The sequence below is a fragment of the Hylaeus volcanicus genome, chromosome 4, assembly GCF_026283585.1.
Source record: "Hylaeus volcanicus isolate JK05 chromosome 4, UHH_iyHylVolc1.0_haploid, whole genome shotgun sequence".
Classification (NCBI taxonomy): Eukaryota; Metazoa; Arthropoda; class Insecta; order Hymenoptera; family Colletidae; genus Hylaeus; species Hylaeus volcanicus.
This window is the reverse complement of record NC_071979.1, coordinates 29,915,868-29,939,337: the sequence shown is the minus strand read 5'-3', so window position 1 is coordinate 29,939,337 and position 23,470 is coordinate 29,915,868. Positions and strand designations below refer to the sequence as shown.

Sequence of the window (23,470 nt, the reverse complement as noted above, 5' to 3'; positions counted from 1 at the left end):
TTATGTCTCACCGATTACGCGACAATGTCTGTCGAAAAATGACGAACGACGTACGCGTACGCGTTGATCGTATTTTTGTGGGCATTTTCGCGGGTCGCCGAAACTTTACGAGTAAATGGCTGGGAAGCTGCCGTAACCAAACTAACGAGCGAATAGACAAAGAAAACTTGATTCGAGTGTGGTGGGGAAGGAGTTTGCTGCCTCTCGCACCGATTCGACCACGGTCGAGTACAGTACACAGCACGCAATGGACGCGACAGCATCTACCGAGGGAACTACGATGGAGCTGCTAAAACGACTGCTCGACATTCTCCAGGAAGAGCGAGCGTTCGATCGTTCGGGCAACGAACCCGTCGTGCGATTCCTTCAACCGGAGGAGCTGCAGGTAAATCTAACGATAAGCAGAACTTATATTTGCCGTCCGTGAAAGCGTTTTGCTCCCAAGAACGAAAGACTCTCACACGAGAAAGCGATGGAACTCTGCTTCTTTCGCAGAAACGAATGGCGATCGACTTGACCGAGGAACCAGCCACCGCGACGGAGATCGAGACAGCCATTCGCCAGACAATTCAATACTCGGTAAAAACGTTCAGCCCGCATTTCCACAATCAGCTCTACGCTGGGATCGACGAATACGGATTGGCTGGCTCCTGGTTGACGGACGTCTTGAACACTAGCCAGTAGGTCTTGCTACGCGTGTCGCGATTTCAATGGCTCGGTTTTGATAGCGAGACGAGCAATCTCTCGATAGAGATGTGCAAAAACTTACGAGTAATCTTGGATTTGTTAGATACACGTACGAGGTAGGCCCGGTGTTCTCGTTGATGGAACGGCAAATGATAGAGAAGTCGCTGGAACTGGTGGGGTATCCTCGGATGCCGGAAGGCGATGGTATTCTAAGTCCTGGAGGAAGTATCTCCAATATGTACGGTATGGTGTTAGCCAGGTATAAGAAGATACCGGACATCAAGACGAAGGGACTCGTAGGTCAGCCGAGGTTGATTGCTTTTACCAGCGAGGGTGGCCATTATTCGATCACGAAGGGAGCGCATTGGCTAGGTTTAGGAACCGATAGCATTTACAAGGTATTCTCTATGGCTGATTTTGTCAAAGTTTCAATCTAAACCTAAATGCAGAGTTCGTCCGTGTTTGCGACAGGTTAAATGCGACGAGTTGGGCCGCATGCGACCGGATATGCTAAAGGCCGCCGTTGCAGAGGTCAGAAGCCGAGGTCACTTACCGTTCTTTGTCAACGCCACGTGTGGAACCACGGTGCTAGGTGCTTTCGATCCCCTCCTAGAAATCGCAGCGATCTGCCGAGAAGAGAATCTATGGTTACACGTTGACGTTAGTACGAGTATGAAGGCTATCGAGGAGCTGGAAAGCGCGATACATGTAATTCGAATGGTTCCCTGTTGCAGGCTTGCCTGGGCGGTACCCTGTTGCTTTCGGAAAAGTATAGAACGCGATTACGAGGAATCGAGCTGTACGTAAACCTTGTTAATTTTCTCTTTCTTTGCTTTTTCCTTCTGTTAATCTCGACGAACGACTGATCTTTGATCGAATGATCTTTGCTCCTTTTGTTCGAGCACTATCGATTCGATGATACGTTGACACGGATGCAGCTCGAACTCCGTGTCCTGGAATCCGCACAAGATGCTCGGCGCACCGTTCCAGTGTTCGTTGTTCTTGATCAAGGGAAAGAACATTCTACACGAGGCGAATTGCGCGGGCGCGAGATACCTTTTCCAGCAGGACAAACACTACGACGTATCGTGGGACACGGGCGACAAGAGCGTACAGTGTGGGAGAAAGGTGCGAATAACAAAGTTTTCTTAATTCGTTTTGCTCGATATCTAATATTCGTGGCCTGCAGGTTGACGGTGCCAAGCTATGGCTGATGTGGAAAGCGCGAGGAACTCGAGGATTCCGCGAATCTGTAGATGTTGCGATGGCTGCGGCCGAGTACTTCTTCCAACGAATCAAAGACCGAGATGGTTTTCGACTGGTCCTTCCCAAATACGAAAGCTGCAACATTTGCTTCTGGTAAGCGGTTCAGTCGCGCGGTAATCCATCGATGCGCTATCGACGTAAAACGCTCCTGTGTTTTCTACGTTCCAGGTATATACCGCCCAGCATGCGTGGTCAAGAGGAAACCCAAGATTGGTGGGACAAATTGTACAAAGTCACCTCGAAAATCAAGGAACGAATGATGGTCGATGGATCGCTGATGGTTGGCTATACACCTCTCTCGTACAAGAATATCGGCAATTTCTTCCGTATGGTCGTTACGTGTCAACCACCTCCTACGGAAGCTTCGATGAATTTCGCTATTGAGAAAATCGAAGAATTAGCCTCCGATTTGTGAGCGGTCTATCGCGTCTAAAGATAATGTATCGCTTCGACGCGATTATACTTAATGGCCGTCATTATATTTTTTATCACACTTGATATGCCGAGACTTCCACGACGGCATTAACTTTAAAAAAAAAGAGAGAAAAGATCAGTCCGATCTTGAAACGTGCTCGGTTAATTTGTCGACTACACTTGAATCGAATCGGAGTCGGATATATCGGATCGTCTTTTTATTCCCGGCTATTCTTCGTACATGTAACTTGACACGATTCCGCGACTCAATGTGAGCCAATAAACAAATGCGATTCACGCGTATGTGCCTTGAACACGCAATGCAAACACACACATACACACACACACACATGCACGTGTTACACTCATTCCTAGGTACAAATCGATTCGCACACGCATTCGACGTAGTTTTTAAATTCATGTCATGGCACTAAATCGTTCGATATGAAACTCGAAGTCATCTTTCCTTAAAATAAAAAGAGTATACTGTTCTCCTTTGCGTATATTCGTTATATGCGCGCGTAGGTACGTATGTCCAAATATATGTACATCCTCTCCTCTCGCGTATTCGCCAATTCGCCAATTCGCCAATTCGCCACGGCACGTTTCACGCGAATTATCCTTCTTTAAATTATATTGCATCTTTCTCGAGGAGCTGGTGCGAGACGTTGCTTGCTTCTCGAATTTCGCTACTGGCTCGATCGCCTTCATAGCGTCGATTGTCGTCGATACAGCGACGTTCGATCGCGGTCTCGCGGGAAAGTAAAACATTGCTTGTCTTTATTATCCCGTGCATCATCGATCGGTACGTTCAATAGTATTTCTCTTGATCCAAGTCGACTCGTATGTGCTGTTGACCGTGGCTGTTCCGCTTCAACGTTGCGGACTCGTAATCGAGACTTTTAGGATACAATTTCGGACTACCGAGACCGTTCACGTTGGGATTGTTCTTTCCGCGAAGAGTCCCATTGCCGTTCGTACTACCGGAGAAGCTAGGCTGTCGCTTGGCGTTGGCGTTGGCCTGCAGAAAAGAACGAAATCGTTTATTAACACACCCCCAGCAGCTGATGTCATTTTTACGATATTTTTAAATTCGTGGCTGCTCGTCGCTGACGTATTTTCACGTAATTTTAAAGATATAGAAAGACTGATGACATTATGATCCCGCGTTTACGATTACGACAATTATCTGGTAATAAATTTACTTCAAGTTATCGAAACGAGCGTTTCAACGGAGATGAAATAATTTAGCTCGGTTGATTATGCATATTTGTTTACGTGTTTTTTGGTTTAAAATATAGAGTAGTCTGTTTCAATTTTACGAGGTATGCGATTACAAACATGACGCGACATGACGAACAAATTTTTCAATTTCTTCGAGAGACTGGCGCTCACCTCCTTTAACGGAACCGTGACGTAAGGGTTTTGCTTGCTGACGTAGTGAGGGCTGCCAGGTGCGCGTTGCTGTCGTCGCTTCAAATAGTAGAAACTCAAGACTGCCGTGAGTGCCAGGCCAACCAGGAATCCAACAACGCAGCTGCCTACTACCGCGCCGATCGTAACCCCTGAACGATCTATGCTCGATCGTAGAGCATTCACGTCTGAAAGATCGAACAAAAGATCGTTAAAGCTCTGGAGTTTTGGCGCACGGTGCATCGTCTAAAAGTGCTCGACTCACCGTTGTCCGTGCAATCGGGCAAGCAGTCACGAGTTTCTCGGTTCGATCCTTGACACATTCCGTTGCCGTGTCTAAGGCACTGCCGTTTTCGATGTTGTTGATGATCGTCGTCGCAGGGCGTCCATCGCGACCAAGAGTCCCAGCCTAGGAGCGACTCGCAGCTAGGCATCTCGCACGTCTCTCTCACGAGTCGCGGACCCTCGCAGCTTTCAGGACCCAAACATTCTCTCGTTCTGGTGCGGACGCCGACGCCACAGGACACGGAGCATTCGGACCAATCGGTCCAACAAGACCATTGACTTTCAGCACTCGCGCCAGTAGCAGTTGGAGCGGTGCTCGATCTGCACGGATGCGTGTTGCAGACTTTGGTTTGAAGCGTGACGCCGCCATCGCAAGGCGGTGATTCGCATTGCCTGACCTGTCGAACAAGTGTAACGCATTTAATACACGTACGATAACGCATTTCTTCAAAGAAAAACCAAGTTTTGCACGCTTACTCTATGTTGCGAGCCTCCCCCGCATGGACGATCGCACGCTCGCCAGGGTGACCACTCGCTCCAGCCGGTTTCAACAGCCAGATCCCCGTATCCATTTTGATTTCCGCTTCCTTTCATACAGGACCCGTCGTTTCTGCAGTAACGTTCTTCCTCTTTGGCCAGTTGCACCCTCACGCTCGACGGATCGTCCGTTTGGGCTCGACAACTAAATCGAAAACGTTTCTCGACGTATCCGACGTAACCGACGTTTCCACTTTGCAAAGTAGTGGCATTCGCCGCCAACCACGGCGTCCATCCCGAGTATCTTTTCGTCTCGACACACTGATGGGTATTGCACTCTTCGACCTGGAAATCGCATCCGATGCATTCGACGGTACCGGATTTACGCTGAGATTGGCTTTCGCACGTTCGCTTTCGTACTCGCATACCTGCGAAAAAATACATCCGTTATTGTCGTCACTCGTTGAGCGAAATAAATTTAATTTCGATGGTAAAGATGTTTTACCGCCGTTGCAGGATCGATTACAAGAGTTCCAGTTACTCCACGAGGACCACTGGCCGGTCTGCGGGGGTGGCGCGACTTTGGTAGGTGTAGGACACGGCGGTAGATCTATGCAAACGATGTCGTCGTGATCGTGACCGACGCAGACCCGACCTCCAAAAGCGGGCGCAGGATTCGTGCAGGACCGTCGACGGGCTTTCATGGCGAAACCACAAGTTTGCGAGCAGGCAGACCAAGCCGACCAGGCCGTCCATCCACCGTGCACCGTGCAGTTCGTCACCCTCACTTTGGCTCCCGAGCAATTTTCTCCGCCGTGCTGCGGTGGTGGATTGTTGCACTCTCGAGTTTGGCATTGGCAATTGTCCGTTGCCGTCTACGACAAAAGAATCGACGATCGGTATTTCCAGCACAAATACTGCGCACCATGGGTCGTAAAATTGTTGTTTTTCGATTAACCAACCTCCGCGTGCTCCGAATGCGAGTGAACGTGCGCGTGGGAGTGGGAATGGGAGTGAACGTGTTCAGCTGTTCCGTGCTGACAGGCCGACCAAGCACTCCATGCGCTCCATCCACCGTCGACGGGATCCGTGAGCACTGGACACTTGGTGACCTCTTGATGCCAATGATTCGCCAAGTGGTTTTGCTTCGGAGCCGGGGCGCACTTCATCAGATGCTCGTCCCAGCCACAGTATGGCTCTTGAGCGTTCAAACAGGCCTGACGGTTTCGATGACGATGACATTGTGCTGCGGGTAATCTGAAGACGTGAAACGTACAGTTACATCGAGCCGACGAGCAGTAACGTATTCTAGTTGTTTTAGCGATTTCGTACCTCAACAATCCAATCTCCGTGCCAACGTACAGACTCTGCGTGTCCTTCAAGAACTGCAAAGTGAGAGGCGGCGAAGGCATGGGACCCCAGACCTCGACGATGCACGTTTCCTGAGTTCTAGGCAACACGGAGATCTTTTTCACGAGTCCAACGTCGGTGGCAACGTACAGCACCGTGACGCCGCGATGCAACTTGGTCGGAGTGACGTCGAGCGCGATCAGCGTGAATCTCTCGAGAATCGCGGTGTGAAGCGGTTCGAGGTTCGTGCTTTGAACAGCGTCGTCCATCAATTGATACCTTTGGTTATCTATGATCTGATAGGGGGCGATATTCGACGAGGACCCGCACCGTTGTCTGTCCTGATGAGGGACGGACCTTCGTTCCCAGGCGGAGCCCGAGTTCTCCTGATGCTTGAACGGTCCGTTGAAGCTGGCTGTGATCGCTGACATGTTGAATGCGCAAATCGCCGAGCCGGCAATCCCGTTGCTAAAAATACAGCGTGGGGTTCAGAGTATCGTCGGGGCTCGCAGCTTCGGAGCGACGTAATCCACGCCTCCTCTAGGCCTTTAGTCACGCGACAAAATTCCGTAAATTGCGCGAATTCGTTACCTACCGTTCTCGTCCTCCCGTCTAATCGATCATCGAAAGCACAGACATAAAAGATCGTGAAAATTTCGAATGCTTGTCGATCAGATAAGATATTTGCCATCTCTGATGTTGATCATGCTTTTCGTAATTTCTGTCTCGATACTTACACGGGCGTGGTAAACGTCGCGTAAACAATGCCCTCCTCCGGATGATAAACCGCGCCTTGAATTTCGTCGTAGTAAAAGGGAAATTCACCGGGCAGGGAGCAATTTAAACGAGCTTTACTGAAAGTCGTCCAAACTTCCTTCATCATGATCTGTCCGCCGCGATCGTTCTTGCATACCCTCGCTATTCTCGAGTAAATTTTCTGAAATCACCAGAGACTCGGTTTCCGATGGAACGAAACGAAGAATCGATCGCCGACGCTTCATAGGTGCGAACATCGTCTTTCTTACCTTGCCGCAATTGATGTACTCGACGGCAGATTCGCGAAACAAGAAGTAGACGTGATCCTCGGTCTCGAAGCTGCCGACGAACTGTGGGTCGTTTAACCATCTGAAGATGCGCGGAAATTTCAAGTGGCGTTGCAATTACGATACTATATCGAATCAAGTTTATACGTCCGTGTCGCGTGTTGTTCGTTACCTGGAATCGTATTGGTGCGTGCGAAGATTCGGCGTGGCGAGTGTCCTACAGATCGCGGAATCAGCCCCGGAAAAGTCGGTCGGTGTTCCGGTGAAGAGTCCTCCGGACGGTCCTCTGGCCAACAGCGCGGTAACGTTCGCGTGCGGCGAGTAAGGACACATCGCGATGCCAGACATTTCGGTGGTAACGCTGCTGATGTTCTCGATCTACGCAACACGGAAATCGTCGGTCACCTGGTGTTTCGATTCGCCGACTCGCCGAAACCTACCTCTCTCCACGTGCACCAGGGGCTGAAGGCGTAGGTGCCGCAGGTGAACAGGCTCTTTCCATTGCTCAGGAGCACCTTAACGTAGTTGTGACAGTCCTCGACGCTCTGCCCCTTGTTTTGACACGTGTTGGTCTTGTCCTCTGGCGCGGACCAGCTGGCATGCTCGAGAGCTGTTAGCGACGTCAGAGTCAGCCGGTACAGGTTATCCCTGAAATAAAAATCGACGAAATCGTTTAGACGTATCGCGAGCGATGATAGCTTTTTCTAACGGATGATAGCCGCGGAGGTAACGAGACGAGAAAGAAGAATCTGGACGGAGAGTAAATAGTGGCGAACGAACAGTGGGTAAACCGAGCGTAGTCGCGATTCTTTCGTAAGAGTATCCCGTCGTCTCCGTTCGAATCGAAAGTTTCTGCGCTCCGCGAGCCGGAGCGATCTAGTCGAGCGTCTTTGAATTCGAAACAAGCCTAGGTCTCTCGTATCGATTGCGGACCGGTTGACGAGGCGCGTGGGACGCTCGCGGTGCCTATGGGATACGCGTAGAAAAGTCCTCTCGAGCGCAGACCGGTGCGAGAGCGGGCGGGACGAGATGGTAGAGAACGATCGCCGTCGCCGTCGCCGTCGCCGTTCCCGTCGCGAGATCTAGCCCCAGGAAACTCGCAGCGAAGCATAAACGGCGCCTACGTGGGCGCCCGCCGCGACTGCGCGCGATACTTTGACCGAGTAATTATTATTATTTAACCGAGGTGGAAGCATTGGTACGCTGCCGCGCCGAACGATACAGAGCCCTGGAACACCTGGACCAAACGATGAGGTTTCGCGCTTTACTCTCGTTCCAGCCGTCCCTTCTCTCTCGTATTCTCGGGGATCTTCTCCGCAGAAGCTCCCGTAAACCTTCGAGAGGATGTAACCGACTCGTAGATTCGAGTAGGTACACAAGTACTTGCGAACGGCCGAGTCGTTCGAGCAATCCCATTGAAACAGATTGTTTCCTGTTCGCTAAACGAACGACTGGCTCCCTCGCGCGACGACCTCTTTGTACGACAATTTACGACCATCTTTTCGCTCGAACAACGACCATCGCGTCCTGCCGTTCCTTCTAGAATTCTCTGCTCCCCTCGTGGCTAGAAAAACGAAAGAAAGAACGATCGCGGACCGAAGACGCTTTCTCTTCGCTGTAAACTTTAATTCGAAGTATAGCAGAAATAATAGTTTCTTGCATTCCTTAAGTCGTCGAAGGAGAATGATCGCAACTGTGAAAATCGGGCGGAGCAAGATAGAGGAAACGAATCGATCGTAAAAAAACAAAGTCAACCGATGTCGCGCGCGAAAGATACGAGGCGAGATAGGGTCCGTCGTCGAGCAGAAATATCGCGCAGAAGGCGAGGCGTGTTCGCGCGATAAATGTAATTATTTACGGCGGTGCAGAGGTTCGTTTCAGCGGGTTAGACACACGATCCTGGAAAGGAACGAAGAGGCGGGCGAGGCTAGGCTCTCCCCCTCTTCCTTCCTTTCCCGATTTATACACACAGGATATCTTAGTATGTGGGACCTACTGCAGCAGTTGACGAAGAGGGTCGCAAAAAGAATTTTAAAAAATTAGGTAAACTTGTACCTCGGTTTACAGCGTTACGAGCCGGTGCAGAGAATTCCATTAAATTGTTTGTTTATACGATGATCGATAACTCCTCGATCTCTTTCATGGAAGATTAACGAGTCAACCTTGCGTCTATTTCTCGAGCAATCGATTGCATAAGTTATCGGAATCAGTTTCGATAGATGGAACGCCGTCATTTCAGCTGTCGCATAGTTCTCGATCGACCGATTTCGTAACAGACGAATAAATCTAGGGCGGATATGTTTTAAAGATATCGAATTATCGTCGCGCTAATGTCTTTTCACGTTTCTGCTAGAATAAATTAATTTATTTCGAGCGACTAGTGTATCAGGTCTGTGGTAATGCCGTCGCTATTGTAATTTATATCGATATTTTTACGCCCTCGAGGGGTACGTACGACTATCGCATGCCAATAAATCTGTCTATCTACCTGTCGCGGTACGCTTTCGATAATCTCCGACTCGGTGACGTCACGATTGCCGCGCATGGGAATTAAAGTAGGAATGCAAATCGTGGCGCCGTGTCGCGTGCACGCGCCCAGATCGCCGCCGCGCTTTCCCTCTTGCATCTCGTTCAGCTTCCACGCTCGCGCTTTTGCTGCTCGCCCGCGAGCGAAACAAATGTTCGCGATGCAGATTTCCCAACTCAACGAGGCGACTGGCGTCTTGGTCTTCGTTTCTTCGAGGGTGGTTGTCGACAAACGTCGTTGGATTCGCGTCACGCGCGCCTACTCGGATCGCGCCAACGATTCGTTGACGTTTAGTAGATAGGATCACGAGTACGATCGTGTAAGCTACGAAGATATAAACAAAAATTACGTGGAAAGGTTTTAATTTTAAATGAATTTTGTCGATATCGATTTGCTTTTTCCGATAAAAAAGAAATCGATCGAGTCTCGAGCGGTTATCCGAGAACAAGAACGATTGCGTACGCGTGCGGGACACTTTGGCGCCGTCCCCGACATTCGCCTGTCTCTCCTTTCGCTATTTTTCGAGCGCCCCTGTTCGGACGAAAGAGATTGGAAGCAATCGACCCAATCCGTGCAAATTTCATGTCCAAATCGAGCAGAGATCGCCGGCACCAGCTGTTTCCACAGCGAAGGCCGGCCAGCGACGCCGATTTTTTGGATTTTTATCACGACCGAGATAAAAGGCCATACGAGCGCGTTCCTTCGTACGAGGCGCGAGCTCGTACGTAGGTCGCGACTAATAACTACCTTCTATTAATAGAAAGAGCACGGGGGCGTATTACTCTCCTTTCCACGGTCCGTTCGATCTTGGATCGTTTGGAACCAGAGATGGGCAGAGTTTTATTCGAATAACAGACGACGAAAGATACACTCTGCAAGGTAAACGTTCGGAACGGACGATCTTCCTTTTCCAAGCGGATTTCTGATGTTCGCGCGGACTAGACTGCGACCTTGGTAAACGTGCCAAAGGGTATCTACTCATTTTCGTTGAAACAGAGTGGTGAAATATCAGAGAAATTATCCGGCTGCTCGAAGCTCGCATCGCGCCACGAGACGAATCAAAGTCACGACCAATTTGGCAACCATCCAAAAAGAACGTTGCTCCTTCTAGTTCGTCTGGCGCGTATGTGCTCGCGATCCTAGGAAAAGCTTTCCGACGCGTCTTGTTCGCCGAGAAAAAATTGGCCCGACGACGCGACGGCGGCACCCTGGCAATATGCCAAGTCGCCTTCCAACGTTAGGACAGTTCGCGATTCGCGGTACCTCGGTCGTCCTCTCGGCGCGTTTCCGCGTTCGATAGGGGTCGTTCCTCGCATAGTAGTACAAAGGTTAAGCAGTGAAAATCGTTCAATTTACGCGACAAGAATGCGGTCTGGTCGTCGACGCGATTATCGTACGTACCGTGCTCCGACGACGACCTGTTGTCTGGCGACGTCGAACAGCAATTGGGAGTACGTCGTCACACCCTCTTGTTGGAACAGTTTGGTGTCCGCCAAATCTGAAACACGTTTACGTTGTATTCAGTTTTCGATCCACGATCGAACTATCGACTTTCCCTTGTAAGAGAGTTTGATCAAGGGTTAGGTCTGGGTCACTCTTCTAAACAAACGAACACATAGACCTAATATAAGAAATCTAGCTATATCGAGTTGAAACTCTGGACATTTAAAACACCCCAATTCGAGTAATAATTTTAGACATAGACGGAATAAAACTCCGGTTGACATTTTTCTGCTTCTTGTCTCCCGTGTTCTGCGCGCGGTCGCATCCAGGTTCTGCGAACCAGCGGACTTACGCTGAATCTTTCTTCTCTTCCGGACAAACTAGTTTGGCGACGTTAAAGGAGGGACACGCGCGATTCATGCCTCGCCATTCCACGCACGAAGTACGATACTTTTCGAATCTAAGGGTTTTCCAGTTTTTTGTTGCGGCGTTCCATCGACAGGCCTCGAGAACGAGCAGAAGAACAACATTGGCAATGAGAGATTCGCGGAAGACTCGATTCGAACCATGTCCCTTCTTTTCTTCGACCACGGCGGATGCAAGTCCCCGACTAACCGAGGAAAATCGGAATTTTTCGACTCGATTGGTACAAGTTCGTCGCACATTTTTTCCACAAATCGACTTGCGGTTTCGTATCACGACCGCTCGACAGCTTGATCTCGAATTCGAGAAAAGAAAGTTTCTAAATGTTATCGAATTTAAAGAGAGGAATAGCTAGGATGAACAACCGCGCTTTCTCTCGATACCTTAAAATTCAGCCGATAAGAGATTTACGGGTGAAGGGTCTCGCAAGATCGTTTTGTCGAGCAAACTTGGTTCCATCGTTCGCGATAGCGCGAGCTAGCTTCTTAAGCTTTTTCCTCGCTGGTTGCTCCGTCTCCTCTTTCAGTCGTCTTGGTCTTGTTGTTTTCAGCCGGTTTGCCGACGCGGAGAAACGATTCCGCAAAGGTAGCTACGCGGTTCGTCGTACCTCTCGCGTTTCCACGTATTCAGGTATGAGTTTACCTGTGTTGGGAGCTCGAGCGCGCGTCTCGAACGGACACAGTCGAGCTGCGAGCGTCCATGCAGCCACGTACGTGTGCTTATAAGTAGATACGTGTGGGACGAACGGGCCCCAGTTAGCATAACCTGATCTCGAAGGCCTCTCGGGTATCCTCCCTTCACTCTCCACCTTTTCATTTTCTCCCCGATCTCCTACCAGCACCTCCCCCTCGCGACGTACGCACACATTCTCGATCTCTCCGACAAACCCTTTTCTTCTCTACCCTTAGTTGTTGCAACTTCTTCGTTCGCCCTTTTATCTTTCATTCGTTTGTCCGTCTATCGACCTGTCCATTTAACGATCGATGTCCGTGTTTCGCGGAAACCTAACGAGCACGGACCGCGGTCTAACAATTTCAAATAACAAATAAAAGATAAGCTACCCGTGATGACGGAAAAACGCCAACTGCGGGCTAGCGAGAAATCGAATAAAACGCGCGGGGACTCGATTCTCAATTCGATCGGAGGCTGCTTCTCGATCGATCGAGCCATCGACGTTGTCGATTCGCGATAAACGTGATCCTGATACACGATTCTCGATGAAAACACAGTCTGGTTTCTGGGACCGCGACAGCTCGGTCGCGCCATCACGAAGAAGAAGAAGAACGCAGCCAGTCGAGGAACGCGGCGCGACGCTTTCAGCAAAAAAAAGCGGTACATCGATCGGAAGCAACGCCACGACCACAACGACGGCGACGTCTTCCCGAGTAGTTTTTCTCTGGACGTCGATTGGGTTTTCTTTCGAAGGCTGTCTTTGCAGAATTAAAGAAAAAGCGCTGACTCGAAGACAACGCGGAAGCGACGGCGATTCTAGTCGAGTGATCGGACCAGGAACGTCGCGTTCCTGCGCGCGTGCTCGACGCGCTTTTATACCACGAATCCAAACATACTTGGAATGCTCTAACACTCTTCGGTGAATCCTTTTTTCAAGTGCTGTTCGTTAGTTTCTCTCCTTATTTTAACGACGATAGGCAGCTTTAACAGAAATGGTTAATTGTGGCGTCGATAAAGACTCGCTTGAAAGCTTCGAGACGCGTTACAGTGTCACGGACGATGACGCAACACGATCAAAGCGCGAATCAAAAGTTTCCATCTAATCGTAGGATGACGTTCGAGGCCGATGAATTACGCGCGTTTGTAGTCTCGCGTGAGAAAGGAAATAAATTTGGTTCCCTATCGCATCCTATTTGCTCGTCCTGACAAGCAACGAGTCGAATGGTTATTATTAACAAAACCAAATTTGCTTAGATTTCAAGAAGTAATCGGAGAAGTTGCATACCGTGTAGATATACGTCTTCCGTGTACGCGGTATTTGCGCGATGCCTGTGTTACACGGTTTGTCGCGTGTGTTATCAGATACCATATGCTGCACAGCGTTAAACCATAAATTATGACACCATACGCCAGATTCCACGTAACACATATCATAAATACTATAAACACATCAACGGGCGTACGCAACGAACGCGCACCTACAATTTTCTCACTCGATATTCAAAAACTTCCTAAACATTGTTTTTGTTTCTCGTCCTCTGCAACTTGCCCGCTTTGTCCAACTATTTTTAACGATATTTTCCATTCGCAAACCCGTTTGCAGAGTTGCAGAGCTTTTTTCTACGTCTGTTCCATCGTGGGACGAAGAGAAATCGACGCGAGTGTCGCGAGCGCGAGTTGCGAGGATCGCGCGCGTGCCGACGCGTGCCACGTTCGACGCCTACGCGTCTCCAAGCCGATCGAAACCATTCCCGTGCACCAAATGGAACCGAGGAAAGTGCCCCTTCGGTCTCGAGAATCCATTCTTGCACGATTCGGCAATGTTTAGGTACTTGGAGAACCGACAATCGGCGAACACGCGATCGCAGCCATCGAGTCGATCGAACCGCGTAATAGGCACGCGTCCGACGTGCCTCGTCTCGCCTCGCCTCGCCTCGCCTCGCCTCGCCTTGCCACCTACGCTCCAAACGACGGCAACTTCTTTGCTCGAAAAGGATGAGCACGCGCGATCGTAGAATCCAATAGCGATTGTCGACGTGGGCGAATAGAAGCCCGCATCGAGAAGACGGGTTCTTCTTCCATTTCCTAGACGTACACCCGGGAATCGTTCGTCTCGAAAGCTGAGAAGATACAAAGCTATTCCCACAATGAAATCAAACACGTACAAAATTTTATTCGAACGAAAGACGAAGGAAAACTTGCAATCGTTTCGCGAACAATGCCCATCGATGCTACTCGATAAGATAAAATGTATTATTCGCTCGATCGCAGGCTAGAAGAAATCTCAATAAGAAAAGCTTATCGCGGCTGACTAGCGGTCGATACTCGCGTGTCGAACTCTTCGGATCTCCAGGCCGCTTACCTTCGTAGGATATTCGTCGAAAGTCGTCGGCGGCGCGCAGGCCTGTGACCAGCATCCCCAGTATCGCTAGACGTACAGGCCATTGGTCCATCTCGATTGAGCCCGTCGACTGTTCACCTGGAAAAGTAATATGTCATTATTATTAATAGAAATATCTAAGTCTACAGCGCAGTGCCTAATAATAAATTAGATCAGAATTTTGACCATTTCTTCTGAGACTCTTCTTTTGACTCCTCGGCAACTGTGGTTGCGAACCATTGTTCGCGAACACCTCGCGCCGCGATTAATTGGACGATCGCACGGCGTTCTCCAACGTCCAGGCTGTTAATTAACGTTTACCGATACCGTCGCGGCTGGCGTTTCGGCGCTCGTCGCCAAACCAGAGCGAAACGAGATCGGCGCCGCTGTCGATCCTCCGGTTCGAGGAAAAAAGACGTCGTTGAAACGCGAAACGAGAAGTCGCACTCGTTCGGCGGAACGGTGTAATCGCTGGGCTGATGGCTGGACCGCGTCGCGTACGAGAATCGACCGCCGGAAGGATAGCCAAGAACGCGCGAGGTCGACGACCTCAGCTACGTCTCCGTTTCCGTCTCGACCGCATCTTTACGTCATACTTGAAAGACTTTGCTTGTTTATCGCAACTACGGTGGACGTCCTTTTAAAAAGAACTTGAAAAAGATCTGCAACGAATATAATCGATACGCGCCTTATCTGGATTAATCGAGAAAGCAACGACGACAATCGATACCGATATTTGTTTCTTCTGTTTACCGATCGCAAGCACATTGCCAAGAATTTGCAGGTAAATAATTGCTCGGGCATCCTTGAAGATTCTACGATGTGCAACAACAGCGACGATTCAACGCGACGCTCCAAACGTTTCTCTTTTTGTCCGCTTTGTCTTCGAACGTCCGTCACCGTGACAGCTTGCTTTCTCGTCTATGAATAGACGATAGTGGGATAAAGGAGGACACGGGACGCCGAGAAACGCCAGCGGACCCACGTGGTTGCGCTACGTACGCGTATTTCTGCCTCGTTCGGAGCACCATGGAGGGACAAAGCCCTGTGCGAAAAAGAAATTAAACGAACGATCGTTTTTCCTCTATCGTCATTTTTTTAAATAAAAAACTTCGATTCGCGGTATCGACGATGTAATTAAAAATTTTTTAATTATTTTATATTTTCCAATTTGTAGAGATGTTATATTTGGTTAAAGTTTAACGTTTTCATGAGGATTAATGACTACGCGACTCGACTAGTTGGCTAGGGCGTCGTCTATCGAACGAAATTCCGCGGCTTTCGTTCGCGTTCCTTCATCCCACGTAAAATATTCCGGTCCGCGTTGCGGTGGTCTCGGTAGGGTAAACTTTTTAAAAGCCCCTCGGCCGCACGATAATACACGAACGCCACGGTGGTCCCGAAACTCTTTAAAAGGACGCAAGGCATTCTTCGAATATAAATATCGCGGCAGTCGGGGCTTTTGTTTGCCGCTTCGTTGCAATTGTGCCATCTTGGGAACGAAATAGTCGCGATCCACGTTTTGATCGCGCTCCGATCATCTTGGTGTTGTTTGCATTAGCGTCGATGTACGAGTTGCATCGTTTTCAAGTTCAGTCAGCCGAGGTTTGTATTCGCAGCTGTCGATGCGCTCGAGCCGAAGAAACAATCGATAGTGGGAACGTTTCTTTCGTATGCATAGATGCGGGGTGGAAGCTTGTCGCTTAGTCGGACACTCATGTACCGCGTTCTACATTGGATTCTACGTTCGATGCGACGACTGTCGATGGTGGCAATATTAATACAAAATATACGGTACTGCCACACCAGTAAGACAAATAAGGCCAACGAGAAGACAGTTTACCGTATTCGTCCACGAAGACGCGTACGCGTACGCGGACATCGAATAGCCGATAGTCGATTCTCCGTTAGGAGAGAAACAACCGTTCGCTTCGCCGTGCGCGATAAATCGGCAACGTTCCCGACGATACCGTTCGTTCTCGGCCTCTACACTTTTCTGTTTGTCCAGTAAGCGACAGATAACAGCTCTGGATAAATAAACGAGCGCTCGCGTTAATCATCTGGTCGCGCAAAGAAGATAGCCTGGAATCATCGATCTACCGCGAATCGAGGCGTAGGTGTCTCCTATCTCTCTCCGATCGGATAGAAACTAATGCGGTTTATCGCGACTTGGGAGAAAGGCTTTCACGCCTTGGAAATCCTACGTAGAGTCGCAGGAAATCGATCGTAACTCGAAATTGATTGTCTAGTAGGAAAGGTTTCGAAAGTACCTCGGAGTCATTTCACGCAAAATCGATCGAAACTAAAGTATAATGTAGCGTGTGCGAAATTTAGGGGGAAAGTAAGTCACCGTTTTACCAGTATCGAAACTGTCAACCGTATCGATTCGCTGTTTTTACGGTTCCGAAGTCCATACACGGTGAAACTATCGCGGACGTGCCGTTAGAGACGGGATCGACAAACAATGAACGGGAGCTGATCGATACGTTACGTCCATCAACCGGAAGCTCGAACAGTGGTCTGTCGAGGCACGTCTATTAGCGGTACTCTAAAAAACAGGGCTGTGGTAGCCGGTTGTCATCGGTGGTCCAAACTATCACGGATACCTATCGACGGGTGCCGACGCAGAGATTTACCGATAGCTGTTAAGCAAACTTCGATATACTAGATCCACCAGGGGCGGACTACCAGTTTTTGACACACATTTTGGAAAGAGAATCACGAGGAATTAAGGGGTGTAATAAATATCGGCACCATACTCGGAGGCTTACATTTATTTCCAAGACAAGAGGCAGTACCTGCTGCATCGTATGAAATTAAAAATCAAATGAAATTTTTGTTCGTTTATTCCTATCAACACCTGACGAATGAGTGGCGAGGCGCGCGTATCGCGAGCCGATACGAGTACCTTCCTATCAGTCGTGACATGTTTGGTTCCGATTATAAACGATAAGGGACAAACAAGTCGAACGATAAATACGTTTAAGGTACGTACACCAAGATCAGACGGTTTTCTTCTTTCCTCTTGGCAACCCTTCGTATAAAGAGAACTACGCGGTAAAGCGATCGCGACAGCCCTGACATCGAACGAAAGCCCAGGGGAAAAAGAATGCGCGAAACCAGCAACCTGGGAGCGCAACTCTCGCCTCTTTCCGTTCCTCGGCATCTCGGCAACATCTTAATACTCTCCCGATTTTCCAGCGACTCTCTTCGCAGGGTGTGGCTCTCGCGCTCTCTCTTTCTCTCCTCCTGACCGTCTCGTTTCCTAGTTCCACGGATAGAAGCATCGTAGCTCGTGCACTCGAGAGTCGAGCGAGCGCGTACGCGGTTCATTTACGTTAACTTCGACGGGATTTATCTTGGGACGGTAGGCGAGTAGGTTGCAAGTACGTCGAATAAAGTGTAGTTGCGTACATTCGTCGACTGCGAGCGCGAGCGCGAGCGCAAGCGGCTTGCGAGAAATTTTATGGGAGCGGGTCGCCAAACATGGTAACGCGACTGCGTTCGCGACTTACTTCGACCACGAGTGCTTCTCTTCGACGATATGATCGAAGAAGATGCATGTTTTTCTCTGTCGTCAGTGCTTTGGAAAATCGACGAGGTATCGATCTGCGGAACAGCCGCTATCGATCGACGGAGCTTCTCTCCCCTAGACAAAATTAACAGTTCCATTGTTTCAGTTGTTTCATTCTGAACTTGTAATCTTATTCGCAAAAGAAATTGCATCTCACCGTCACGGCGACAAAATACCTAGACGTGGCTGCGTTAGAGATCAAAACGAAACAGGTGGTTCGTCGATCGCTCGTTCGCTGTGCTTGTCACCGATAACGGGGGCATCTCGCTACTCGACCTCTGTCCGGAGCTTTAACCCTAGAACAGCGATTCTTACCATTGTGCCGCGTCACACGTGAAGCCAGTTACATCGTACCGCGATTGTTTGACAACGGAATTGATCGATTTTTTCGGTGTAGCTTTCGAAACGGTTAGAGGAACGACTAAAATTTGTAAAAAAGCAACTATCCGAACTTGATATTCAACCTCTCTACATTCGTGTTCGAGTGTTCAAATATCATGGTCGTTCAAGTTGCGCAAGAAAATAATTCAAGACAGAAGAGATTAAAGAGCTTGGATCGCGTTTCCCTGAAGAAAACGCGCAACACGTCCAAAACACGCCCATTTTGCACAGAAAGCGCGTGCATTTCCCGTTTTTTCTTTCACGCTAACGTCGGCGATGACTTGCTCCGAAGCGTGGCGGCCAGTTGGTCGATTAATCGCGTCCAATAAATCATAGTCTTTGGACGCGCGGCGCGAATCTCGGGCAAACGGTCGAGAGTGTCCGTGTTGAGCGATAAAGTCGCGCGTTCAGAACCGACTACGACGGCGAAAGCGAAACGGAGATTCACGATTCTCGCGAGAAGATTGGTGGAAGGAGTTCCAAAGATCCTTGACGTCGATAAGAGAAACGGCGTCACCCTGTCTCCTCGATCGGTAGGAAGACATTCCCGAGATTACGCGTACCTACAACACCCGGATAGAAATTCTCGGTACCCGGAGAAAAAATTGATTCTCTATCGAAAAGATTAGATTCGATCCCTGTAACATCGACACGACAGCCGAGGGAACGCCCCTGAATAGAATGTAGTATTAGTCGCGACCATATCTAATTGTAAGAATGGTTACTCGACTATCGTTCAAAATTCGGTCATGTACGTAGTAGCACGGCTTGGAGTTAGGATCTGGAGAAGCAAGCAAACACGCGAGTCGTTATCGCAGTGAGGAGACCTGTTATCTACGCGTCAGTCAACGCGCGCAGAGGAGCATCCGTGTGCAAGATGACCGTGTTGCTGAAACGGACAGTTGGAAGCGTGTATGTCCGTTCTCTAGGCCGATTCTCGTGTCTCGCGCATTGGACTATCGCCTCGGAGACGCAGCTCGGCAAGGTAACGTCGAGGCTGCCTTGCCGCGGGCGAGAAAGTACGGCTTTTACGCGACGCGTGTATGCACCGCGTTGGTTGTGCCTGTACTCGACGCGAATTCCGTTGGTACCGCGACACATGTCGTCGGAAGCGTAACGTAGAAACGGAGACGATCCGGATCGTCGATTCGCCAGGACGGGATCTTTTCTCCAAAATCGATTCTAAGCAGACGGACGCAGAGTCGCCCTTGCAAGAATCTACGCGCTAAACTGCGTTAACGAGAAATACCATCAGCTTCGCGCGACGACTAATTCGACTCAACTTTCCAATACGCAATTAGACTTGGCGCGATAACGAATAGTTTCGTTTCTTGTTTCTCCGATGACGCGACGCATTTTCAAATGACGCGGACCGCTTGATGGTTAAATAATTGAGATAAGTAGGTCCCTACCCGAAACATCGCAACGGCACAGTGCCATCGGGCATCCGCAAAGTGCCTAGCGGTTCGCGACTCGGAGACTGGACAAGAGCAGGCAAGAGCGAGTGGCAGCAGCAGGCCAGCTCCTTATACGGATCGTTCGTTCGCGCGCGGCACGTGAAGAGGTTGCTCGGATCGTTTGACGGTCCAAAAGGAAAGACGAGATGACCGCCGTCACGAATCCATGGACTCGAGAGTTCCATGCTTCGCTCTACGTTCCCGAGAACGCGATGGAGGCCGTGGACGCAACGACTTACCGCTCGAAAATTACAATTTATGCCACCTAATCGCTATCTTACAGTATGTTATTTTTCCTATAGCATTCTGACATTTCTTATAAAATTAACGCGATACAATTTCCAAAGGTAAGGAATTTTGGAGTTGTCACGGTTGCAGCAAACGAGTTTATCGAACGAGTCGTTACGACGGGTTGCAAGGATGGATGCGCCGCCGACTCGTCGCACGACCTTTTTCCCACGAACGCGAAGACCTGTTGTTCGACACACCTTATCGAAAAGTAGTACGCTTCGCTGTAATGGGGGCGACGGATGCAACAATTTTTCGTAACAATTTGCATACTTATGGTTGTCGCAACCGTTTGAAAAATAATTCCGATTGAGACCAGGGTGTAAAACTGCTTGTACGCTTGTTTCTCTTACTTCCTAGCAACGAAATAATGTTCGAATAACGTTCGAATAGCGAGGCGTTCGCAGTGTATTATAGTCGCCAGGTAATAAAGTTCGATAAGTAGTCCCAACCCTAGTTCCAACCTGTCGTTCGTCAAACCTGTACTACATAGTACGGATTGTATGGCAGGTACCGCCACCCAACTCGACCGCGCAGTACGACAGGTTGTCCAGCAACCCCGCTTTACAGTCGTTCAAAAATTGTATAACTTATCGCGCTATAAGTCGATACTTTTATGGACCTTGCAAACGTCGATTTTCCTTATCTCTTGCGGTTAGATCATGTGTAATCTCGGCAACAGTTCCCGGTTCGATATTTCCGCGTGAAAATTGAACGCCCAATGCCAGCGAAAAGCGTTCTTTCACGAACTGAAACGAGCTCGAATTACCGACAACGAGTCCGTGTTACCGGAGCCAGGTCAAAACATCGTTCGATGCGAGAACGCGACACGTACGTGACTGGAAGAAACGATTTACGGGCGTTTCAGAGGGAACGCGTGACGAAACAACGACCAAATCGGCTCGTAAAATGGCTGCAGAGACGTTTCGACAAAAATTCGTTTCGTTTCTTTTATTCGACCCTGTAGCCCGCGTGAGACGGAATACTTGGCGGCGACAAACTTCGATTCAAACGTACATATTTCTTTAAGTTTATTCTTCGAATTCTGTCCCTTTCCTTCGTTTTTCCCTCGTTATTGTATCTTGGATTAGTTCCCCGTTGAGAATGATACGAGAACAAGTCTCGAGAAGCGCCGACGAAGGGACTAGATGCTCGTCGAAGGTACAAGTCCCGGGTTTCGCTTTCCCGGTCGGGCAGAATTACGGTAATCCATCCGCTCGTAGGACCACGGCTGCTCGCCCATCTATTTTCGCTCCGGGATTCCCCTTAAGTCTGCTTCCGATGGAAGTTTTACGACTTCTCTCGAGACTGGTAGGTGCGAAAAAACAGGCCGATAGGAAATACCCTCTTGACGGGTTAAAAGCCGAAAAACGCAATCGTGCTAGTTTAATTTTACGTTCGTGCGTCGAACACGTGGTTCTTTGCGTTTATTATCTCTTCCTCATCTGTTATTCGAATAAAATTTCAGCCACCCCCGGTCGAAAACTAGTATCGAGATCGGGTGTGCCAGCACACCCTTGCGTATCGTCGAAAACGAATCTGCAGCCTCGTATCGTACAGGCAAGACACGCGTGGCTCGTTCGTCCTCTTCCAGCGGGACGATGGTACAACGTTCAATAAATAATTCATGCCTTCGATGGGACACGCTGCGCCAGGGCCAGAATCCAACACTCGGACGAATCTTTTTCGTAGGGGGCCCGAAAGTTTCGACTAGACTATCTTTCGTTTACGCTGGATCGCTACGTAACGCGTAGCGAGGTACGTATCTTACACTCAGACTAAATAGTTACGGTTATCCCGTTGGAGATAACGAACGCCAATCTTTTACGCGCACCAAAATACCCGAGAGTACTCGAGACGAGGACGTGCTTGCAAGACTCCGTTTCGATCGAACAGAGTCTTCTGTGTATCGATAGGGTGTAAATTTTAATTTAATTGTAATATCTGCGAGCTTTCCGATAAATCTAATAAACAGTGCTTCCTTTGAAACTACTGATCGTTCCACGAATTAACGACCGAATGTAGAGAGCGTCGAGTAAAATTGGAGCAGGGATGGATAAAATTAAATCGAATAATAGGCGACGAATAGAACGGTGATATTTATTTAATCAGACGATTATCGAGTTGATAATTTTACTCAGAAGCCGCTTATCGTTCAAACGTTACTCGAGATTTGTGTTTCGGTAAGACCTTTGCCGGAGAACGAGTCGAGTAAAGGCTTAACCGAAACGATTAGCTGAGGTCTTGTATACATGCACGAGTCGTTTGTAAAGTGGTCGTTAAAACGCCGAGGGAAGCGGTAGGTACTCACGTATTCCGAGAGAAGCGAAGCGATCACATATTCTCCGGCTTCGCAAAGCTTTTCTTTTCCTCCTTTCCGTTCATGGTGTCCGGTCCAGACTTGGACGAGTTCCAGACCACTCCAAGAGAACCCGTAGTTTCACAGATAACGTCCAGCTCCCATTTAACAGGACCAAGAAACGCTCCGGGAGAAAGTATCTTCTCGATGCGCCGATCGTTACGAACGTGTTGTCGAGACTGTCGTATACGCGGTCGGCAAAAGGACGCGATAGATTCTCGAAATGAAAACAGTAATCCTGTGTCGAAGGGGCTAGGCTCGGTCAATCCACACGAAACAAACAGCCAAACCCCGAAGAGATCGACTACCGCGGGACCACTGAACCACCGATTTGTTGTACCGCCCCACTCTTGCGTTCCCCTTCCCTAGAAGCCAGAGCGCACGTACGCGACGCGACGCGACGCGCTGAGAACACCGTTTAGCTTTCGTCGATCTTCCCTAGATGGCGGACTCGGCGCCCGTCGATTCGCGACGCGACTAACGCGGTTTTTTCAAATTCCTTCTCGACACGCAGCACGTTACCTTAGCCATTTAACGTTACCAATCTACCGACATCATTGTCTTCGGCAAAATAAATCCTCCCCAAGTATCTGCTATCGTGTACAATCGAAAGGTTCGCACCTAAAATGAACCTACGTAAATTGAATTATTTAACACGTTTACAGTCCCTGACCCGTATACGTGCCATAGATCTCTGTTATCAGATACGGCGATAGAAGACCAAATAGAGAACGCGTGGACTATGGTTAAGTACTTCGATCTGATAAAGACGGGCTGAAAAGACGTTTTCAATTCAGATAACCACGTACTCGTACCGTATGCAATAAATAATAACACGTTTCACCACGAATAAGTACGCAGTCTAGCGTACGAGTAAATAAATCATCGGTACCCGCCACCTTGTCGAGATCCCCGTCCTTGACGAAGGACGCAAAGCCCTTATGCGAGGGTCGACCGTCCAAGGTCGATCACCCTATCAAAAACTGAGCTCGATCGAGTTTTTTCTTCGTCCTTCTCGCGCCCTTTCGTTT

At 49.2% G+C, this 23,470-nt stretch overlaps 2 protein-coding genes across 2 annotated transcripts; one reads left to right on the top strand and one right to left on the bottom strand.

The window, feature by feature from the left end:
* The first annotated feature begins 95 nt into the window (after positions 1–95).
* Positions 96–2,858, top strand: LOC128875629 (glutamate decarboxylase 2). The gene is made up of 8 exons (XM_054121372.1): positions 96–385; positions 496–680; positions 791–1,085; positions 1,159–1,347; positions 1,422–1,486; positions 1,626–1,815; positions 1,877–2,046; positions 2,122–2,858. The coding sequence occupies exons 1-8, from the start codon at positions 248–250 to the stop codon at positions 2,366–2,368; spliced, it is 1,479 nt and encodes a 492-aa protein (XP_053977347.1). The 5' UTR covers positions 96–247; the 3' UTR covers positions 2,369–2,858.
* On the bottom strand, positions 2,571–23,357 carry LOC128875621 (semaphorin-5A). Its single transcript, XM_054121361.1, has 14 exons — positions 22,392–23,357; positions 14,363–14,479; positions 10,864–10,960; positions 7,376–7,583; positions 7,108–7,313; positions 6,918–7,017; positions 6,630–6,829; positions 5,875–6,360; positions 5,505–5,799; positions 5,048–5,417; positions 4,543–4,970; positions 4,046–4,463; positions 3,763–3,968; positions 2,571–3,388 (listed from the first exon to the last, which is right to left on the bottom strand). Exons 2-14 carry the CDS (start codon positions 14,451–14,453, stop codon positions 3,179–3,181), a joined length of 3,315 nt encoding a protein of 1,104 aa, XP_053977336.1. The 5' UTR covers positions 14,454–14,479; positions 22,392–23,357; the 3' UTR covers positions 2,571–3,178.
* Between the last annotated feature and the right edge of the window lie 113 nt (positions 23,358–23,470).

What these genes read in the sequence shown, in the direction of transcription:
- LOC128875621 (XM_054121361.1), bottom strand. Translation starts at nt 14,453, where the DNA reads ATGGACCAATGGCCTGTACGTCTAGCGATACTGGGGATGCTGGTCACA. An exon ending in CCTGGTGCACGTGGAGAGAG is followed by an intron (nt 7,314 to 7,375) that starts GTAGGTTTCGGC and finishes CGTGTTGCGTAG; the next exon opens with ATCGAGAACATCAGCAGCGT. An exon ending in TCACGGTTCCGTTAAAGGAG is followed by an intron (nt 3,389 to 3,762) that starts GTGAGCGCCAGT and finishes TCTTTTCTGCAG; the next exon opens with GCCAACGCCAACGCCAAGCG.
- LOC128875629 (XM_054121372.1), top strand. Translation starts at nt 248, where the DNA reads ATGGACGCGACAGCATCTACCGAGGGAACTACGATGGAGCTGCTAAAA. An exon ending in TTCAACCGGAGGAGCTGCAG is followed by an intron (nt 386 to 495) that starts GTAAATCTAACG and finishes CTTCTTTCGCAG; the next exon opens with AAACGAATGGCGATCGACTT. An exon ending in ATCTATGGTTACACGTTGAC is followed by an intron (nt 1,348 to 1,421) that starts GTTAGTACGAGT and finishes TCCCTGTTGCAG; the next exon opens with GCTTGCCTGGGCGGTACCCT.